Consider the following 22,064-nt stretch of genomic DNA (forward strand, 5'->3'; position numbering starts at 1 on the left):
CAGATAATAGTGTGGTTTGCTTTCGCCGTAAAGCATTTTTGAAATCTGACACAGCGGCTGGATTAACAAGAAATGTATCTTTAATCCTATGTATAACACTTGTATCGTTCATCAGTGTTTTATGATGAGTATTTATGTTATTTGATTTGGCTCTGCAATTTCACCGGGTGTTTGTTTGAGACAATGCATTACTGAACATAACGCGCCAATTTCAAATGAGATTTTTGGACATGAAGATCAACTTTATCGAACAAAACACATTTATTGTCTAACATGGAGTCCTGGGAGTGCCACCAGATGAAGATCATCAAAGGTTAGTGATTAATTTCATCGCTATTTCTGACTTTGTGAGCTCTCTCCTTGGCTGGAAAATGGCTGTATGGTTTTCTGTGGCTAGGCGCTGTCCTAACATAATCTCATGGTGTTTCCTTTCTGAACAAAGCAGTGTGAATGCAAGGGGGACTCAGACCACCAAATAGGTGAAGTGAACTGGCAAAAGAGTTGCACATTCAAAGGCAAGGGCAGTGTGAATACAAAGACAACCGAGTACTTTTCCTTTGTTTTCATTCAAGAATGTGAACACCCCTACTCACCTATAGTGTCTTATCAAATCCAGATTTGTGTTCGTTGTCCGTAGTTTATGGCTGCCCATACCATGTGTTGTGATTTCTTCAGTGGGGGAAAAAGTACTCAATTGTCATACTTGAGTAAAGGTATAGATATCTTAATAAAAAGTTCCTCAAGTAAAATTAAGTCACCCAGTAAAATACTACTTGAGTAAAAGTCTTAAAGTATTTGGTTCTAAATATACTTAACTTTCAAAAGTAAAAGTATTAATAATTTTATTCCTTCTAAACTAGCAAAAAAAATAAACGTCCTCTCACTGTCAACTGTGTTTTATATTCAGCAAACTTAATATGTGTAAATATTTGTATGAACATAACAAGATGCAACAACTGAGAATTTAACTGAACAGGTTCCACAGACATGTGACTAACAGCAATTGAATAATGTGTCCCTGAACAAAGGGGGGAGGGTCAAAATCAAAAGTAACAGTCAGTATCTGGTGTGGCCACCAGCTGCATTAAATACTGCAGTGCATCTCCTCCTCGTGGACTGCGCCAGATGTGCCAGTTATTGCTGTGAGATGTTAACCCATTCTTCCACCAAGGCACCTGCAAGTTCCTGGACATTTCTGGGGGGAATGGCCCTAGCCCTCACCCTCTGATCCAACAGGTCCCAGACGTGCTCAATGGGATTGAGATCCGGGCTCTTCGTTGGTCATGGCAGAACACTGACATTCCTGTCTTGCAGGAAATCATGCACAGAATGAGCAGTATGGCTGGTTGCATTGTTATTGCCGGAGGGTCATGTCAGGATGTGCCTGCAAGAAGAGTACCACATGAGGGAGGAGAATGTCTTCCCTGTAACGCACAGCATTGGGTTTGCTTGCAATGACAACAAGCTCAGTCCGATGATGCTGCAACACACCACGACGGACCCTCCACCTCCAAATCGATCCCACTCCGGAGTACAGGCCTCGGTGTAAAATTCATTCCTTCGACAATAAACGCGAATCCGACCATCACCCCTGGTGAGACAAAACCGCGACTCGTCAGTGAAGAGCACTTTTTGCCAGTTCTGTCTGGTCCAGCGACGGTGGGTTTGTGCCCAGGCGACATTGTTGCCGGTGATGTCTGGTGAGGACCTGCCTCTCTCAGCCTATTGCGAACATTCTGAGCACTGATGGAGGGATTGTGCGTTCCTGGTGTAACTCGGGCAGTTGTTGCCATCCTGTACCTGTCCCGCAGGTGTGATGTTCGGATGTACCGATCCTGTGCAGGTGTTGTTACACGTGGTCGGCCACTGCGAGGACGATCAGCTGTCCGTCCTGTCTCCCTGTAGTGGCGTCTCACAGTACGGACATTGCAATTTATTGCCCTAGAATGGCCTCTTTAGTGTCCTAAGTTTTCATAACTGCGACCTTAATTGCCTACCGTCTGTAAGCTATTAGTGTCTTAACAACCATTCCACAGGTGCATGTTCATTTAATTGTTTATGGTTCATTATTTTTTTTTTCATTTCTGGATAGCCAGGGGCACACCCCAACACTCAGACATAATTTACAAAAGATGCACTTGTGTTTAGTGAGTCCGCCAGATCAGATGCAAAAGGGATGATGATGTGTTGTCTTGATAAGTGTGTGAATTGGACAATTTTCCTGTCCTGCTAAGTACTTTTGGGTGTCAGGTAAAATGTATGGAGTAAAAATTACGTTATTTTCTTTAGGAATGTAGTGGAGTAAAAATTGTCAAAAATATAAATAGTAAAGTACAGATACTTAAGCACTACTTTAAAGTAGTTTTACTTAAGTACTTTACACCACTGGATTTCTGTTGGTTTGGTTGACATTTCCTTTAGGGCCTTGACTCATTTGACAATTGCAATCTCTTTCAGGAAGAATTTGGTGAGTGTTTATTTTACAAATTGATGTGCTTTCGTAAGTGTTGGCAGTCACACAGTGTCTCTTCTCAAATGTAAATTAGAAGTACATGAAGCTGCCATGCATTACACAAGTCAAATTTTTAGTGGTTCTTAGATTACCCTGCTTGTAAATTGGGTTTTTGTGCAAGAGAATGGGTAATGCAGGACTTTTATTGCCATATGTTTTTATGACTGCTACTTCTATTCATATTTAGAAAAGGAGAAACATTTAAAAACCGAATCACTTGAAAAATAAACGAGTAATTATATAAATGAATAGGAAATGTAGAAGAACCATTGTATTGGTAAACAACACATGTTGTTTTGTAAACTACTGGCTTGGGGTAATTTACGAATTTTTATACAGGGTACAGACTGAAAATAACAGCTCAGCCGTCACTTAACTCAACAGGAGGCTTCTTATCCTGTGTACTGTAGGATGTTATTCTGGCTGTTATCGTTAAAAATATTTAATGGAATAATGTGCAATGTATTCCTTCCACCGGAGGCCAGGGTGGCGCTACGGAATCTCATTGGGTCTCACTGGGTGAACAGCGTCACATGCGATGTTATTCTATCCAGATTTTGTTGATAATTAACCTCATTTCTGATTGTCATATAATTCCGTAACTAGAGCATTATTATATAGATTATTATTTATAGCGGCGTATGGGGCGAAATAGCTGTTAAATCTGCCATTGGTTTCCGGAAAATCAGCAGTTGAACCATTTTGCATAGCATGTTTACAGTGGGCAAGATGTCCCTTATCGCTATGGCTCTGCCGGTGATCACCGTCCTTCTTTCCGCCTGGCAGGGTAAGTATTGACAATGCTGCTTGGTTTTTTCTAACAGGCCGCACTAGGCTATATTTCTTGATACATTCTTGTAACATGTGTAAAATGTATCCATCCATACATTGTAGCGGTCGAATCCACTCGACACCTAGGGCTAAAATGGTGTCCAACCATAGAAATAATATACATTCATTCTATTTCTATGGTCCAGACAGTATTAATGCATTTTTTGTTTTCCGCCTATTTTACTCATATTTATTATCGACCTTATAATTTTTTTAATTAAACTAATGTGGATTTTTGTATTTAAGAATTGCTATCAAGATATGGTGGTCTCAAATATGAAACGCGCGATAGCCAAATATTCCCTAGCCTACGTAGACAATTGTTATTCTGTTAAAGGTCTAACGCTATGTGTTATTTAATTTCGTAATTGTATCTCTAATAGTCTTACCGGTTTATTGAAAATTAATTATGTGAATTTTATTAATTTTATTCAGCACAAAATAAGCTGTAAATCAACAGTATTAGAACCCATTGGTGTCAACAATACATAATTGGCAGAAATTATCCTGCTGCATCTAATTTGATTGGATGAAATCAACTGATCAATCAATTAACTGTTTAATAAATTACATTACATTATAGAATTACATTATATATATATATATATGTGTATGTATATGTGTGTGTGTGTGTGTGTATGTGTGTGTATGTATGTATGTATGTATGTATATACATATATATACATATATATATATATATATATACATATATACATATATATATATATATATATACACATATATATATGTGTATATATATATACATATATACATATATATATATATATATATATATATATATATATATATATATATATATATATATATATATATATATATATATATATGTATGTATGTATGTATATATATATATATATACACATATATATATGTATGTATATATATATATATATGTATGTATATATATAGCACTAAATGTGGATTGACTTAATTCAATTCACATGGTTTCATATGACATGGGCTCAAATAGATGAATCTGTAGTCCCTTGGGCCAGAAGGAAATTATATTAATGACTTATTAATATGAGTTTGGAGGGACCTATATGCAGGACCTCTATGCAGGTGGCCCAAAAGGACAGCCTGCTGCCTGTAACCTCTGAACATTTTTACTGTGTCATTCTCCAACCTCTTCTTTCAAGTCTAATTACACAGTAGTTATTCGGTGAGATGTAGCAGATGGGCTGTTTTGGTGTCTAACTAAATATATTAAGACCCCTGAGTGGTCTCAGGATGAGTGTAATCAGCTTTCTATTGCCTCTGTAAGCCCACCCTTCTAAGTCTGTCTGTCTGTCTGTCTCTGCAGTGGGTGCCATTGATGACTGCTTGTGGTACGTGGATAAGAATGGCACTTGGCACAACGGGGTCCCCTGTCCCCTCATGACCTTCTGTTGTGGGAACTGCCACAAGCGCTACTGTTGCTTGGACGGCCTCAAGAGGATCACTGAGAGGGAGCAGAAGCGCTGCATGCTCTTCCAGTTCAGGTGTGTGTGTGTGTGTGTGTGTGTGTGTGTGTAACCACATCACCACATCCTCATCGGCAGACTCAACAGCCTTGGTTTCTCAAATGATTGCCTCGCCTGGTTCACCAACTACTTCTCTGATAGAGTTCAGTGTGTCAAATCGGAGGGTCTGTTGTCCGGACCTCTGGCAGTCTCTATGGGGGTGCCACAGGGTTCAGATCTTGAACCGACTCTCTTCTCTGTATACATCAATGATGTCGCTCTTGCTGCTGGTGAGTCTCTGATCCACCTCTACGCAGACAACACCATTCTGTATACTTCTGGCCCTTCTTTGGACACTGTGTTAACAACCCTCCAGGCAAGCTCTCCTTCCGTTGCCTCCAATTGCTCTTAAATACAAGTCAAACTAAATGCATGCTCTTCAACCGATCACTGCCTGCTCCTGCCCGCCTGTCCAACATCACTACTCTGGGCGGCTCTGACTTAGAATACGTGGACAACTACAAATACCTAGGTGTCTGGTTAGACTGTAAACTCTCCTTCCAGATCCACATCAAACATCTCCAATCCAAAGTTAAATCTGGAATTGGCTTCCTATTTCGCAACAAAGCATCCTTCACTCATGCTGCCAAACATACCCTTGTAAAACTGACCATCCTAACAATACTCGACTTCGGCGATGTCGTTTACAAAATAGCCTCCAATACCCTACTCAACAAATTGGATGCAGTCTATCACAGTGCCATCCGTTTTGTCACCAAAGCCCCATATACTACCCACCATTGCGACCTGTACGCTCTCGTTGGCTGGCCCTCGCTTCATACTCGTCACCAAACCCACTGGCTCCAGGTCATCTACAAGACCCTGCTAAGTAAAGTCCCCCCTTATCTCAGCTCGCTGGTCACCATAGCATCACCCACCTGTAGCACGCGCTCCAGCAGGTATATCTCTCTGGTCACCCCCAAAACCAATTCTTTCTTTGGCCGCCTCTCCTTCCAGTTCTCTGCTGCCAATGACTGGAACGAACTACAAAAATCTCTGAAACTGGAAACACTTATCTCCCTCACTAGCTTTAAGCACCAACTGTCAGAGCAGCTCACAGATTACTGCACCTGTACATAGCCCACCTATAATTTAGCCCAAACAACTACCTCTTTCCCTACTGTATTTATTGTATTTATTTATTTTGCTCCTTTGCACACCATTATTTTTATTTCTACTTTGCACATTCTTCCACTGCAAATCTACCATTCCAGTGTTTTTACTTGCTATATTGTATTTACTTTGCCACCATGGCCTTTTTTTGCCTTTACCTCCCTTATCTCACATTATTTGCTCACATCGTATATAGACTTGTTTCTACTGTATTATTGACTGTATGTTTGTTTTACTCCATGTGTAACTCTGTGTTGTTGTATGTGTCGAACTGCTTTGCTTTATCTTGGCCAGGTCGCAATTGTAAATGAGAACGTGTTCTCAACTAGCCTACCTGGTTAAATAAAGGTGAAATAAAGAAAAAAATATATTAAAAATATATAAACTCACAGCAACCCATCGAAATGCATAGAAACTAGGATTAGGTCCCCACTGTCCATATACCTTAATTTATTATGATCTAAAAGGCAAATGCAATACTCTGAGAAGATTTGTGAATAGCTGAGCTGAGCCGGAGATGGGACTTGAAAGCTGTTCATAAACCCTGAAACTTTGGGCTCACAGAGTTACTCTGGAAGAAGACAGTTGGTAGTTGGAACACTGATACTTCTCTACATAATGAACTCTGAGTGTTTTTAGAAAGAATCCAACGTCTTCCCATCCCTCCCTCTCCTAGCCCTACCACCATCGCCAGCATGGCTTCGTCCATCCTGCTCTTCGTGGCTATCATTGCTACCATGGTGAGCTGCTTCATGTGCTCCTGCTGTTACCTCTACCAGCAGCGACAGCAGCGGGGCAGGACGCACTATGATGGTAACATGTTGGGTTGATATTAGCACAATGTGTTGATGTGATGAAGTACTGTATATTGTTTTTGGCAAATGTCAATTTTAAAATTGCAGTTGGGTGTGTGTGTGTGTGTGTGTGTGGAGTTGCAGTTGGGTGTGTGTGCAGTTGGGTGTGTGTGTGGAGTTGCAGTTGGGTGTGTGTGTGGAGTTGCAGTTGGGTGTGTGTGGAGTTGCAGTTGGGTGTGTGTGGAGTTGCAGTTGGGTGTGTGTGGAGTTGCAGTTGGGTGTGTGTGGAGTTGCAGTTGGGTGTGTGTGTGGAGTTGCAGTTGGGTGTGTGTGTGGAGTTGCAGTTGGGGGTGTGTGTGGAGTTGCAGTTGGGGGTGTGTGTGGAGTTGCAGTTGGGGGTGTGTGGAGTTGCAGTTGGGGGTGTGTGTAGTTCTAATGTCAGGCGTAGTTACAGTGCCTTGCGAAAGTATTCGGCCCCCTTGAACTTTGCAACCTTTTGCCACATTTCAGGCTTCAAACATAAAGATATAAAACTGTATTTTTTTGTGAAGAATCAACAACAAGTGGGACACAATCATGAAGTGGAACGACATTTATTGGATGTTTCAAACTTTTTTAACAAATCAAAAACTGAAAAATTGGGCGTGCAAAATTATTCAGCCCCTTTACTTTCAGTGCAGCAAACTCTCTCCAGAAGTTCAGTGAGGATCTCTGAAGGATCCAATGTTGACCTAAATGACTAATGATGATAAATACAATCCACCTGTGTGTAATCAAGTCTCCGTATAAATGCACCTGCACTGTGATAGTCTCAGAGGTCCGTCAAAAGCGCAGAGAGCATCATGAAGAACAAGGAACACACCAGGCAGGTCCGAGATACTGTTGTGAAGAAGTTTAAAGCCGGATTTGGATACACAAATATTTCCCAAGCTTTAAACTTCCCAAGGAGCACTGTGCAAGCGATAATATTGAAATGGAAGGAGTATCAGACCACTGCAAATCTACCAAGACCTGGCCGTCCCTCTAAACTTTCAGCTCATACAAGGAAAAGACTGATCAGAGATGCAGCCAAGAGGCCCATGATCACTCTGGATGAACTGCAGAGATCTACAGCTGAGGTGGGAGACTCTGTCCATAGGACAACAATCAGTCGTATATTGCACAAATCTGGCCTTTATGGAAGAGTGGCAAGAAGAAAGCCATTTCTTAAAGATATCCATAAAAAGTGTTGTTTAAAGTTTGCCACAAGCCACCTGGGAGACACACCAAACATGTGGAAGAAGGTGCTCTGGTCAGATGAAACCAAAATTGAACTTTTTGGCAACAATGCAAAACGTTATGTTTGGCGTAAAAGCAACACAGCTCATCACACTGAACACACCATCCCCACTGTCAAACATGGTGGTGGCAGCATCATGGTTTGGGCCTGCTTTTCTTCAGCAGGGACAGGGAAGATGGTTAAAATTGATGGGAAGATGGATGGAGCCAAATACAGGACCATTCTGGAAGAAAACCTGATGGAGTCTGCAAAAGACCTGAGACTGGGACGGAGATTTGTCTTCCAACAAGACAATGATCCAAAACATAAAGCAAAATCTACAATGGAATGGTTCAAAAATAAACATATCCAGGTGTTAGAATGGCCAAGTCAAAGTCCAGACCTGAATCCAATCGAGAATCTGTGGAAAGAACTGAAAACTGCTGTTCACAAATGCTCTCCATCCAACCTCACTGAGCTCGAGCTGTTTTGCAAGGAGGAATGGGAAAAAATTTCAGTCTCTCGATGTGCAAAACTGATAGAGACATACCCCAAGCGACTTACAGCTGTAATCGCAGCAAAAGGTGGCGCTACAAAGTATTAACTTAAGGGGGCTGAATAATTTTGCACGCCCAATTTTTCAGTTTTTGATTTGTTAAAAAAGTTTGAAATATCCAATAAATGCCGTTCCACTTCATGATTGTGCCCCACTTGTTGTTGATTCTTCACAAAAAAATACAGTTTTATATCTTTATGTTTGAAGCCTGAAATGTGTCAAAAGGTCGCAAAGTTCAAGGGGGCCGAATACTTTCGCAAGGCACTGTATGTGAAAAGGATTTGAGAAAAAGTGAAAATGGGGGTGGGGATTCATTGAATTAGTGAGATTCCAGTGTACTGTATTTCCATATTGACTCACTGATAAGGAAGCTCACTACAACCTGTATGCTTCAGCCCAGCACATCCCTATGGCCACCTACCCCGTGGAGCCCATGTATGACGCTTACGGCAAGCCGCTGGTGATGGGACATCCAGATTATCCACACACTGGTTACCCAATGGCATCTCAGTATCCTGGCGTGCCACAGCCGTACCCCATGATGCACCCCGGCCCGTATCCCCCGTACCCCATGGCAGACCCTGGCTACCCTCAGGGAGGTAAGAGGACAACCACACTTTGTTATTAATACTGACTGACATGATTTTTCATTGGTTGATTTGATTTTTAGACTAATGCAATATCAATGTCTGAAGTTTAAGCAAAATCATGAGGCTAATATTAATATGGGTTGTAATTCATAAAGATCTAGAGCCAGATATTTTATTTAACCAATAAGGCCTGAGTGTGGCCAATATACCACGGCTAAGGACTCTTCTTAGGACACAGCCCTTAGCCGTGGTTTATTGGCCATATCACAAACCCCAGAGGTGCCTTATTGCTATTATAAACTGTTTACCAATGTAGTCAGAGCAGTAAAAATACATGTTTTGTCATACTTGTGGTATATGGCCTGATATACCACGGCTATCAGTCAATCAGCATTCAGGGCTCGAACCACACAGTTTATAAATAATAATAGACCTTTTTACTGTTGTGTGTCACAGCACCCCCTCCTTACTCCCCACCCCAGTACACCCCCCACCCCAGTCACTGATGGGATGATAACATGTACATGGTGGGAGATGAGAAGGACAAAGAAAGGACTGCGTCAGAAAGAGAAGGCGACCACGAGACAACTCAGCTCTCCTAGTGGTTGTCCAGTGAAAGAGGCACTTTCCTTTATTTACTACATCCTTCAATGGAACAGAGCATGTGTTGAGTTGGGTTTTCCTGTCAGTCCTGACACTGAACTTGATTCCTACTGACAGTCTGGAAAATTTCACACCAAGTGAGGTAACCATCCTGCATCCATGCACTCACTCTCACATCCATCCATCACAATTAGGGTAACCCATTCTATAAAGTCACACACTACCATTTGTTTGACATTAATTCTCTGTTTTAAGACGTTTGACTTAAGCAATGGTCAACATCTATTTTCACATGTTGGCTTGGCTTTAATCTGGTAGTGGACAGACAGAGGTCATACCTGCCTGCAGATAACACTGTGTGTGGGAGCTGATGGTAGATCCATATGTTGTATAAAAGTCAGAATGCTCTGAGTTGATTGCTCCTCTCGCTCTATCGGATCCCTTTAGCCAGCTCTTACTGCAGGTTCATATTCTGTGGGGATTTCTTTGCCCTCTCACGCTTAGCTTGTCTTTCCAAATAGAATATCATTAACTCTATTCATATTAGAGAGTCAGTTATACAGGTTCTGCCACGTCCCAATGTGTCTTCGTAATCAGTTGTCAGAAAGTTTATTTATTAGTGGCAGCTGTGTAAATGTTTTTCCTGTAATATATCAGGTCAATGTATATTTAATAACTTAAATAACAAATCTGAGCCTTATGTCATCGTGAATTCAAGATAAGCAATTTCAATACGTATTTTGTCAAACATATTTTATGTTCGAAGGTTTGCGTATTAACAAATAATTATCGTTTTAACATACTATCGCAACTTTTAAAAACATTGTACTGTTAAATGGTTTGAGCATTTTGTTTTACAGGTTATATTTCTGGTTATTACATTTCCCTCTGAGCCATCGTTGTGCCCCTTGTCCTACTGTGCAGCTCTAACATCACACATGACGTGTAGGGAATGTGTGGTACAGTTTACTATTACCAGCCAGTGAATGGCTCATCCAGGTCAAATGTGTTGGATAAGGTGACATTCTATTTTACCATCACTGAGATTCTTGATACATTTTTCCATTGAAAACACGAGTTGTTTGAAAGCACACTGAGAATCTTGGCATGAAAAAGGTGGAACAATTATGCAAAATATCTAGTGATTCTCCCTATTCAGCTACTGTTTATGTGTCAATGTTTAACAACGACACACTATTGTAACTATGTCACAATTTGAATTACTTGATTACTTTATTTATTGTCAACATGTAAAGTAATATGCACAGCACAGTACATACTTGACTTTCTACTGGGTTTGCTGATGGGTTTGCTTTATGAATGCACTTATTTTATTGTGTACATTTAACATTTTTACCAGCGTGTAAATCAAATCTGTTACTAGTAGAACAGTTACCAGATATTACTTGTTGGTGGTTTAATGGATGTTGTAAGTGCTGTTTTTTTCTAATAACATAAATTATAACTTTAGAATGTAAAATGCTGTAATAGCTGTCTTTAATTGCATTTCAAATACCCATAGTTAAAAAATATTTCTTTTGATTTTTGCCTTGGAATCAATGATATCATTACCTTGATTGTGTGAAACTTGAGTTTATTAGGTTTTGTTGATGACGCCCTCAAGGTGGTTTCTGAATCTGGTTGGAAGGCAGAAAAGTAAGTATGTTAAGCAGGGGTGTTTTTAGAATATAAATCTTGGTCGGGCAAATAATTTGTAAAATAATATATATATATATACAGTGCCTTGCGAAAGTATTCGGCCCCCTTGAACTTTGCGACCTTTTGCCACATTTCAGGCTTCAAACATAAAGATATAAAACTGTATTTTTTTGTGAAGAATCAACAACAAGTGGGACACAATCATGAAGTGGAACGACATTTATTGGATATTTCAAACTTTTTTAACAAATCAAAAACTGAAAAATTGGGCGTGCATAATTATTTAACTAAGCAAGTCAGTTACGCACAAATTCTTATTTACAATGGCGGCCTACCCCAGCCAAACCCGGAAGACGCTGGGCAAATTGTGCGCCACCCTATGGGACTCCCAATCACGGATGTGATTCCTCCTGGATTCGAACCAGTGACTGTAGGGTCACCTCTTGCACTGAGATGCAGTGCCTTAGATTGCTGTGCCACTCAGGAGCCCATAAAGGTGTCCCAACAACAATCCGAATACCTTACCAATGCTATACCTGGCTATCAGTGGAGTCTTGTCTGGCAGTGAAACGCTTCATTCAGCCTCATTTACTGCGTTTAAAAAATAAAACATGGCTGACTTGCTGAAACAAATGTGGCCTGACAATTGAGATGTACAAACTATGACATAAGGAGATGACGATGGATAAGAGGCAATGCGTAATTTTGATGAAGACATTAATGAGCGAGCTAGGACGAACGTAGTCAATATAACTATTTGTTCAGCAGTTTTGAAATGTACAGCGACAGAATTCAGAACATGGGCCGTTCTTACAGTATTCTCCCTGTACACCAAGTCAGAACCGCAGGATAAATAAAGGGGGCATATAAGCAGGCAATGAAAGCTCTTAAAATATATGAGTACATTTCTCTAAAACAGACTATAGGCTACATGTGCACCACCAAGTCAGAACAGTAGGCAAAATTAAGAGGGGGGGGAAGGGACCAAATTATTAGGGTGAGGCACATGGGCTACTAACATCTTACTACACAACATAAACTTAAGTATACTGTAGCTAAGAAAGTAATACTATCTCCTTGGCATATTACATCATTTGGCATATTACGTCATCAGCAGCATAAAATACATTTTTGGACTCACCTTGTGCTGTGCTCACTTGAACAGGAAAGTAGCGCGGCGGTCCTTCGTGGGCAAATTTTGTCATCAAAGTCTGGCATTCTCTGGATTTATGGGGCTTTCAAGACAACTGGTAACTTGGGAAAAAAAATTGGTCGAATCATGATGAATTCAGTGATCTTCAGGTCGGAGCTCTAGAAAGTGATCTCAATTCCTAGTTGGATGACTGCTCAAAACATATTTTCCCAGTCGGATCTCGTTTTTTCCCCAGAGTTCCCAGTTGTCTGGAACTCAGAATTCCGAGTTTCCAGTTGTTTAGAACGCGGCATAAGTCATGTTGGATTGACAGCATGGCCAATGTTGAATGTTTATCCTTTTAAGCTTGGAAAAGAGACACTTAGACCACATACACACTCCACTGAATAGCAGGTTAGTGATTGCTTTGCAATGCTTGCAGTTAGCCACGGATTCCTTCCAAACTCATTGTTGAATTTGTGATTCCCAACTTGTTGTGTAATGTTAATGTCCAATGGCCGATGAGCACCAATATGTTTTATGTATATTTTCTGTTAGTTATTTCTCTTCATATGACAACGATTAAAAATGATTTGCCAGTAGATTGTCGACTTCATTCATGATGACTGCTAGCTAAGTATGATGTTGACATGATCAGTCCAATCAAAGCTACTGTAGATATAACATGATTTTACGTCACTGTATCTGTGGCCAATGACCTTGAGCCTTCTTGGATGGGCACTTTCTAATTTAACTCTATGGCAGCATCCAAGGGTCTTGAATTTTCGAGCTCTATCCTTAGATTTGGTGGTGACGTAGTATCCTCATGAGTGACAGAACACTGAGCCAATCACGGTGCAACTAGAGAACATTACCAACCCTTACGCTCCATATTTTCCGCTGGTTGCCCCACAACCATAGAAAGCACAGCTAGACTGAAACACCTACATTTTGGAACTGCCTTACTCAAGAAAACGACCATGTTTGTATGCAGCTTTATTAAGTCAATTATTATTTATTATCTTTTTACACTGTTTGCATACTGATGTGTGACATGCATGTTATTTTGGCATTAATACAACACATTTTATTTGTTTTAAGATTAAAAGGTGGGGCAGCCCCTGCCCTGAATTACAGGTTGCCACTGATGTAAGGTCAATCTATCACTGAACGTATGAAAGGGGTCATGATATTTTATTTATTTTACCTTTATTTAACTAGGAAAGTCAGTTAAGAACAAATTCTTATTTTCAATGACAGCCTAGGAACAGTGCCTGTTCAGGGGCAGAATGACAGATTTGTACCTTGTCAGCTCAGGGATTTGAACTTGCAACCTTCCGGTTACTAGTCCAACGCTCTAACCACTAGGCTACCCTGATGGAAGTTTACTATTTTGACCAGTAGATGTCCTCAATTTGTTACTTTTCCACCAAGTGAAATATCCCTCTTCTTTTAGTTCATAGTGCAATTTTTGAATGTACAGTATTTCAGCACAGTGTTAGACTTTTCATGTTGGAACAATGTTTCATGTGTTTTTGTAGTCATTAGCTCGTTATTAGTTATCTCGTGAAACTATGTAATAAAACACCTCAATAGCATGGACACATCTTATAATACAAATTCAACTTTACAAGTTTGTTTTTATGAAGTCTGTGTTGATTGAACACCGAACCCTATTGAAGTAATGCTGTAATCATGAAAGAGGAAGTAGCTCTGTGTTATACTATGCTTTGGCATTTCTGTAAACCGCCGCCCTTCCCTTTGCCTTTAAAGGACTATGTACCCTATACTGAATATGGACATGCAGTTTCACAGGATTTCAAAGAATGTCCCAGCCTCACACACCAACTTTCATGATAGGCTAACACTCCATACTGGTACCTGACTGCAAGCCGAGTCTCTAGTCCTCCCTCTTAGCACCAAAATTGATGCCTCTGGTGGCGTCTCAGTGAGAGAGACACCACCTTCGGCCCATGGCCGATATTCTGCAGGCTCCTACACTAGGAAAGAACAATATTCTAAAGGAGATACCATAGGCTACAAACCCTTTACACCTGTTCTGCTCCGAGGGTATTTTCTTTGAGTGTTCTCCAGCCAGAGGTAACCATGTCCAGGAGGAAGGTTAGGGGACTGACGCGAACGGGGCGGCAGGTGAGCGAGGACCCTGATCTGGACAACCTGCTGTCCAACCTGTCCCCTGAGGAGATGGAGGAGCTGGAGAAGGAAGTGTTGGTGATACCGGACCTGGATCCCAACGAGGAACTAGTCATAGAACAGCCTGCCACTAACGCTGTCCGGGACCGGGATGCTAAGCTGGACAGCCGAGAGCGTCCAGGGAAGCTCAGCCAAAGGGAACAGTCTATTGAGGTATGATAACTGAACATCAAGTCAGTGGAACCTCCACAGTTAATGTGTATTATGTGTGAGACTGAGATGGTCTAAAGTCTGCCTTCTGAGATGCTTTACCACACAATCTGTCACTTTAGGTGTTTATCCTATGTTAATCTACCTGGTTTATCCCTTAACTGATAAATCTGTTTAATCTCAGCGATGTTGACAAAGCCGATAGTGGTGGAAGTTGATCACATCCTTTCAGATCGGGACTACTTTCAACCCCATCACATCAGCTCCACCCGTTTCACATAACTGTTATACTATAATAAAACACATTTTGGTTAATAGGACTGGCTTTTGGAAGCCAGATAAACAAATTACAATTCACAAATGTCTAATAGTTCATTTAGGTTAGTGTTTCTTGAACAGGTATTTTGATGATACTTCTGACATTTATTCCCCTGCCAACGGGACCTTGGAAAAGATTCCAGCAGCTCATGCTCCACATAAATCATGCTCCACTGCTGCTAGTTCTAATGCCAGAAAAAACATTATTGTATACCCCTAAGAGGCTTTCACATTCTTCGCTCAAGTCTCCTTTGGTAAACAGAGGAAATGCTTAAAGATACAGAGATGTCAGATTGTAGTAGCTTTGTAGTTTATAGGTCAAATATTTGTTGTTTTTGTAAGTGACAGCTTTTTGACATAGGGCCCACCAGGTAGGGGGAAACCGAGCCATGAGGTAGCCGTTGGAAGTGTGTCAAAAAAGGCACTTTAGATGATGGAGCCTGGGCCCTGTGGAGCTTCTTAATCCCGGCCTGATGGAATTCCTTGGTTGATTGTTCCTTACCGCCTTTTAAGGACACATCTGCCAGGGCCACAGCCTTGCACAGCAAAACAGACGGAGCAAGGCTCACAAATCAAACACTTAGCTGCTCTGCAAATGTATTTCTGCACTATAAAAAGGCTCCCCCATGCACACTGTAAACACATGGTATATAATGTCAAGTTTACATTACATGCTGTGGGATTATATCATAGTTTGTCATACTGTGCTCGAAGGGAGCCAATATGTTATTCTTCATAAATAGCTTTGAAATAAAACTAGACTGGTATTACCAAGACTCATTTTAATATTTAATATTTTTTGAGAATTTGAATGAGCAAATGCATGTTTTTGTGTAATCATTGGTAAACAAAGGGTTACAGGGTTACATAATCAAGGATACAGACTGATTTGGATTTGGAGCTGGAGGACAGGCCTGTGATTAATCATCTTAATAGGGCTGTTGCTAGTTGACATCATAGAATGGTGGCCATGCAGGGATGACCATAACAGGCAAGGCACATTGACAAATTAAACACACATTAAACACAATATCTGGATTCAAATTGGATGATACCGTAGAAAACTACTGAACAAAAATATAAATGCAACATGCAACATTTAAGAAATATTTACTGAGTAATAGTTCATAGCAGGAAGTGACAGATCGTGTGGTCAATTGAAATAAAATCATTAGGCCCTAATCTATGGATTTCACATGACTGGGTATACAGATATGCATCTGTTGGTCACAGAATCCTTTAAAAAGAAGGTAGGGGCGTAGATCAGAAAACCAGTCAGTGTCCACCAGTGACCACCATTTGCCTCATGCAATGCGACATCTCCTTCGCATAGAGTTGATCAGGCTGTTGATTGTGGCCTGTAGAATGTTGTCACATTCCTCTTCAATGGCTGTGCAAAGTTGTTGGATATTGCCAGGAACAGGAACCCGCTGTTGTACATGTCAATCCAGAGCATCCCAAACATGCTCAATGGGTGACATGTCTGGTGAGTATGCAGGCCATGGAAGAACTGGGACAGCTTCCAGGAATTGTGTACAGATCCTTGCGACATGGGGCAGTGCCTCAAGACCATTGATAAAATGCAATTGTATTCATTGTCCGTAGCTTATGCCTGCCCATACCATAACCCACCGCCACCATGGGGCACTCTGTTCACAATGTTGACATCAGCAAACCACTCGTCCACACGACGCCATACACGTGGTCTGCTGTTATGAGGTCGGTTGGACTTACTGCCAATTCCACTAAAATGACATTGGAGGCGGCTTATGGTAGAGAAATTAACATAAAATTATATGGCAACAGCTCTGGTGGACATTCCTGAAGTCAACATGCCAAATGCACTCTCCCTCAACTTGAGACATCTGTGGCATTGTGTTGTGTGACAAAACTGCACATTTTTAGTGGCCTTTAATTGGCCCCAGCAGAAGGTGCACCTGTGTAATTATCATGCTATTTAATCAGCTTCTTGATATGCCACACCTGTCCGGTGGATGGATTATCTTGGCAAAGAGAAAATGCTCACTAACAGGGATGTAAACAAATTTGTTCTCCAAGTGTTAGAGAAATACACTTTTTGTGCATATGGAACATTTCTGGGATATTTTATTTCTGCTCATGAAACATGGGACCAACACTTTAATGATGTGTTTATATTTTTGTTCAGTATATTACTGTTTGAATTGTTGTGTGGATTCTTGAAAGTCTCGTCAATGTGTACAGTATACTATTCAGATTCACTTCACTGTGGAAACATTCCTATGTAATGTTTCTTCTCCTGCAGGGAGAACCCAAGAAGGAGAGCCGGAAACAAGAGTACCTGAGGAAGATGGGCCTGAGTCAGGAGGGGAAGGAAGGAGGAGGGATCAGGAGGCAATCAAGTATCTCCACTGAACGAGAGAACAAGATGGTGGAGAGAAATAACAAAGGCCCGGACTGTACTAAAGAGGACAGAGCCAGCCTGTCCAGTAGATACAGGAGAGAGGAGAGCAAAGAAAAAGATGTGAAAGAGACCCCTAGAGAAAGCTTCAAAAGAGTTGAGAGTAGCAACACTGACGTGAAAGATACAACTAGAGACAGATTCGGGAGAGGGGAGAGTAGGGACATTGTAGAGAAAGAGGATGCCAAAGAAAGAGATAAAAATGAGGATAGCAAGCTTAAGGAGAAAAGAGACAATAGATTGAGCACCAGTAATAAGACAAAAGAAATGATCTCCAAGTTACAGGAGAAAAAGGAAAAAGAGGAGATCAAGGAGAAAGAAAGAAAGGAGGAGAGTAGGAAAAGAGGTGAAAACAAGACAAGGGGACTTGTGTCAAAGTTGGTGGAAAAGCAAAGTCACATTGAAGAGAGTAAACCAGAAGATAAGAAATCCAGAGTGGAAGAGAAAGACAAGCCCAATAAAGACAAGTTTGACTTGAAACTTGAGCGTCAAAAGTCCTCAAAAGAAGAGGAGAGCGGAAGTGAGAAGGAAGATCCTAAGGAGAAAGTGAAAGAAGATGGTAAGGATAATGAGAAAGCCATGGTGTTAAAACGTAAGGACAGTATGAAAGCGAAAGATAGGAGTATCACAGATAAGGAAACAGAAGAGAAAAAGGGAAAAGATTTGAATGAAGGACTAAAATCCATCAAGGGTGATGAACAACATGGGAACTGTGTGGCGAACAAGAGCACACCTAGCAAGCCCAAAGTAGAGGAGGAAGAAGACGAGGACTCCAGCATGTTTGATGACCTCATAGAGCAGGTTCGCAGCAACGACCCCACCATGACCGAGCTCAACGTCAACAACTCTGAGGTCATCAAGGCTAAAACACTCATCCAGTTTGCAGAGGCCTTGAATAAAAACACCCACATTAAGACATTCGCCTTGGCCAACTGCCGTGCTGACGACCATGTGGCCTACGCCATCGCTGGCACCTTGCGCAGCAACACGTCCATCACAAGCATCAACCTGGACTCGAACCTTCTCACCCCCAAGGGTATAATGTCCCTGATCCAGGCCTTGCAGAAAAACACTACACTCACCGAGCTGCGCTTCCACAACCAGAGGCACATCTGTGGGGGCAAGACAGAAATGGAAATGACCAAGATATTGAAAGACAACACCACCCTCCTGAAGCTGGGCTATGGCTTTGAGCTTGCCGGCCCACGCATGACCATGACCAACATCCTGAGCCGTAACATGGACAAGCAGCGACAGCGGCGCCTACAGGAGCAGAAGCTGGCCCAGGCCAATGGTGAGAAGAAAGGGGCGCTGGAGGTCCCCAAAACTGCTGGAGCATTCCTCCGGGGTTCCCCCAAGGCTTCCCCTACACCCTCCCCACATCCCTCACCAATGCCCTCGCCGAAGTTGACTCCTAAAAGAGGACGAGGAGGGGGACCTCCTCCACCCCCTCCTCCTGGAGGACCACCCCCACCTCCACCGCCCATGCTGGACATAGACTCCCTACGCAACTCCCTGACGCCTGCATCACAGAGGAAGATGGATGATAAGGCCAATAAAGCCGGTGTTAACTCCAGGGACCAACTGCTGGACTCCATTAGGAATGCCAATATGAAGAAACTGAAGAAGGTAAGGTGGGGCAAGGATAAATAGCTGATAGACATAGAAAGAGTTGTAACACATTTATATCCATATACCATCCCCTCTCTTCCTACAGGTTGCGGTACCAAAGCTGTTGCAGTAGTCCTCTGGAATCGAGACCATAACCCAAGAAATAGGAAGGACATAGATCTCACAGGTGGTCTTCAGCGTGGATCAAAACTCCTACACATCCCATGCATAGATAGACACACAGTCTGACCACTGCTGCGAGGTTGATAAGGCAGGCAAGCAGAGAATGAACAGATGATTTATATTGGATGCACGGCTTCCACTGTGCCGTGAGTTCTCTCTAAGCTATACACTGGACCGCAGGGACCCTGTGGAGGGAGTTTGTCAGCAGGACGTGCCCTGAGGTCCTATTTGTCTGCCTTTGTCTGTGTTGATACTTTGCCTGTTATTTGCACTAGATTATGAAGAAGTTCATATGGTATGTGGACAAGCATATGTGGCATGACGTGTACAGTATAATGTGGGGGAGTGGTAACTGAAAAGCAGGTCAAACAGTTTTCTGTAAATTCTATACAAATCTACTTTAACATTCATTGAAAAATTGGACTGTAATTTGACAGTTTATTTATTTGTGGAGGGAATCACCTCGTGGCTTCTGACATATAATTTTGCCAAAACTGCTGATTCTCCATGGTATATTATCAGGGAATTAAAATGGGGTTAGACTTCAACAATTCACAGGGGGAGGAGAGAGGTGGTTTGTAATGTGTGTCGTTGCCAAATCTCAAGACTGACATCTCAGGCAAAGTTTTCACATAAAAAGCAACCTATAATCCCAGTCTTCTTTGAACGATTCAGTATGAAGTTCAGTCTTTGAACGATTAAGTAAGGAAGTTCAGTCTTATTTGGATGTAAGAATGGTCGCCCTTTTAGTAATAACAACGTTATGTATAAAGCTATTTTCATACATTTTGCTTAAAGTGCAAAAAATAATAATTCTAACAGAAGAAAAAAAACGACACTCAAAAGCAAAGACAACAAATCATAGAATACTATTTACAGCAACAACAATGCAAATATATTCTAGGCTGGATGTCTTACTACTAAGGATGTCAAAACAGTTTATTTTATTGACATGTCAGAGCAGCAGTCTTGTTGAGCTCTGCAATATTATCTCCCGAGTGGTGCAGCGGTCTAAGGCACTGCATCTCAGTGCTAGAGGTGTCACTACAGACCCTGGTTCGATCCCGGGCTGTATCACAACCGGCCGTGATCAGGAGTCCCATAGGGCGGCGCACAATTGGCCCAGCGTCGTCCAGGTTAGGGGAGGATTTGGCCGGGGTAGGCCATCATTGTAAATAAGAATGTGTTCTTAACCGACTTGCCTAGTTAAATAAAATACAAAATAATAAGAAATAAAATGAAAACTTTAAAATTGGATGTGATGTTGTACAGAGTGTCTCGCTGCTCTAAAAGTGACTATTGATTATTTGTATGCATAATGTGGTTTCTCTGTCATATTGGACTAACTTTACTTACAGAGCTTGTGTACCTTTAATAAAATGTACTTCTATGTTTGCAATTGAAAGTGTAATATAATCAACTTTATTTTAACAACTTTGCAATGAAGTACAACAAGAATAAAGGTAAAAATACTTTGTCTAACAACAAGATACCGGATGAGGTAATATCTATCCATTATTTGATAGTACAGTACTGATAAAGAAAATGCTAGGGCTACTTCTACTGTATTTTGTTTAAATGTTAAACTTCTATTAAAAAATATTTTCCATTCAGGGGGACAGTCCCATTTAAAAAAAAAAATCTTTATACAATTTCTTCTGCTTGAGAAGTATTCAGTAGGCTATGTCTGTCTATTGCTTGGTTGACAGAATCAGGAATCATTTCCAGCATCTATATTAGATATGTTGTCTTGGTAGAGCCCTGTAACCTGCAATGATTTCGAAGCTTTGTGACCGAATGGACCATTCTGTGTGTCATGCCGAGTATACAATGTCAAATGGATCCTAATAAAATGTTTGCGTACACACACAGAGAGCACTGAAGTGTTCCTTGGGAACAGAAAGCTAATGATCTAATGCACTGTTGTGTGTATACTGTAATGTCAATCTGATTTCCATTTCTGTACACATGGCTGGCGGACAAGACTAAATGGAATGTGAACTTTAGTTGGAGAGTACAGTACACTCTACAAGTTCTCTCCCACAATATCATGTCCTTCACACAACCAACAAAAGAGAGGGGACTGTCTACTACCAGTGCTTGACTTGGGTGGGAGCTCACTCGAGCGGAGTACCGGCACCTCAATGTTTCTACTGCTAGAGCTCCTGCACCTCTTATAGAATTTTAGCTCAAAAGTGCCTAAATATTAATAGTAGTGGCATCCCAAAAGAGTACCGGCACCTATTTCAGTCCAAGTAGAGCACTGCTACTAGTTCTGACAATATTTGAGAAGTTGTGAGATGGCTCCTTTAAGGACATCATGTTCAAGGCAGTGGAAAAGCATTGCTCTCTCCCGGCCAGTGCACTTGGGGTTGAGAGGGATAGCAACAGGTCAGTTTACATCTCGACTGCCTGGCCTAAACCTCTGCATCCATGAAATGCCTATATTTGGTCATTTCTCAATGAGGAGTTGCACTGTGATTCATTCCTTTCTCGTTCCTAGTAATGGGAAGTGGGCCAGCGGTCTGTCTGGCTCTCCCCATGAATGCTGGTCTGATGGGGAGTGGGGTAGGAAGG

General features: G+C 41.4%; 2 protein-coding genes across 2 annotated transcripts; both read left to right on the plus strand.

Moving 5' to 3' along the window:
- The first annotated feature begins 2,991 nt into the window (after nucleotides 1-2,991).
- On the plus strand, nucleotides 2,992-11,322 carry LOC139371349 (protein shisa-4-like). Its single transcript, XM_071111696.1, has 5 exons — nucleotides 2,992-3,299; nucleotides 4,668-4,845; nucleotides 6,656-6,792; nucleotides 8,983-9,186; nucleotides 9,634-11,322. Exons 1-5 carry the CDS (start codon nucleotides 3,224-3,226, stop codon nucleotides 9,681-9,683), a joined length of 645 nt encoding a protein of 214 aa, XP_070967797.1. The 5' UTR covers nucleotides 2,992-3,223; the 3' UTR covers nucleotides 9,684-11,322.
- A 3,107-nt stretch (nucleotides 11,323-14,429) lies between these two features.
- On the plus strand, nucleotides 14,430-20,725 carry LOC139371350 (leiomodin 1b (smooth muscle)). Its single transcript, XM_071111697.1, has 3 exons — nucleotides 14,430-14,938; nucleotides 17,538-19,322; nucleotides 19,411-20,725. Exons 1-3 carry the CDS (start codon nucleotides 14,678-14,680, stop codon nucleotides 19,435-19,437), a joined length of 2,073 nt encoding a protein of 690 aa, XP_070967798.1. The 5' UTR covers nucleotides 14,430-14,677; the 3' UTR covers nucleotides 19,438-20,725.
- The last annotated feature ends 1,339 nt before the right edge of the window (nucleotides 20,726-22,064 follow it).

This window comes from Oncorhynchus clarkii, chromosome 17, assembly GCF_045791955.1.
Source record: "Oncorhynchus clarkii lewisi isolate Uvic-CL-2024 chromosome 17, UVic_Ocla_1.0, whole genome shotgun sequence".
Taxonomy (NCBI): domain Eukaryota; kingdom Metazoa; phylum Chordata; class Actinopteri; order Salmoniformes; family Salmonidae; genus Oncorhynchus; species Oncorhynchus clarkii.

Excerpts from the sequence above, each read along its gene's own strand:
- LOC139371349 (XM_071111696.1), top strand. The coding sequence starts at position 3,224 with ATGTTTACAGTGGGCAAGATGTCCCTTATCGCTATGGCTCTGCCGGTG. Across the intron at positions 3,300-4,667 it reads CCTTCTTTCCGCCTGGCAGG|TGGGTGCCATTGATGACTGC; the intron begins GTAAGTATTGAC and ends CTGTCTCTGCAG. Across the intron at positions 9,187-9,633 it reads CCCTGGCTACCCTCAGGGAG|CACCCCCTCCTTACTCCCCA; the intron begins GTAAGAGGACAA and ends TGTGTGTCACAG.
- LOC139371350 (XM_071111697.1), top strand. The coding sequence starts at position 14,678 with ATGTCCAGGAGGAAGGTTAGGGGACTGACGCGAACGGGGCGGCAGGTG. Across the intron at positions 14,939-17,537 it reads AAAGGGAACAGTCTATTGAG|GGAGAACCCAAGAAGGAGAG; the intron begins GTATGATAACTG and ends CTTCTCCTGCAG. Across the intron at positions 19,323-19,410 it reads ATATGAAGAAACTGAAGAAG|GTTGCGGTACCAAAGCTGTT; the intron begins GTAAGGTGGGGC and ends CTCTTCCTACAG.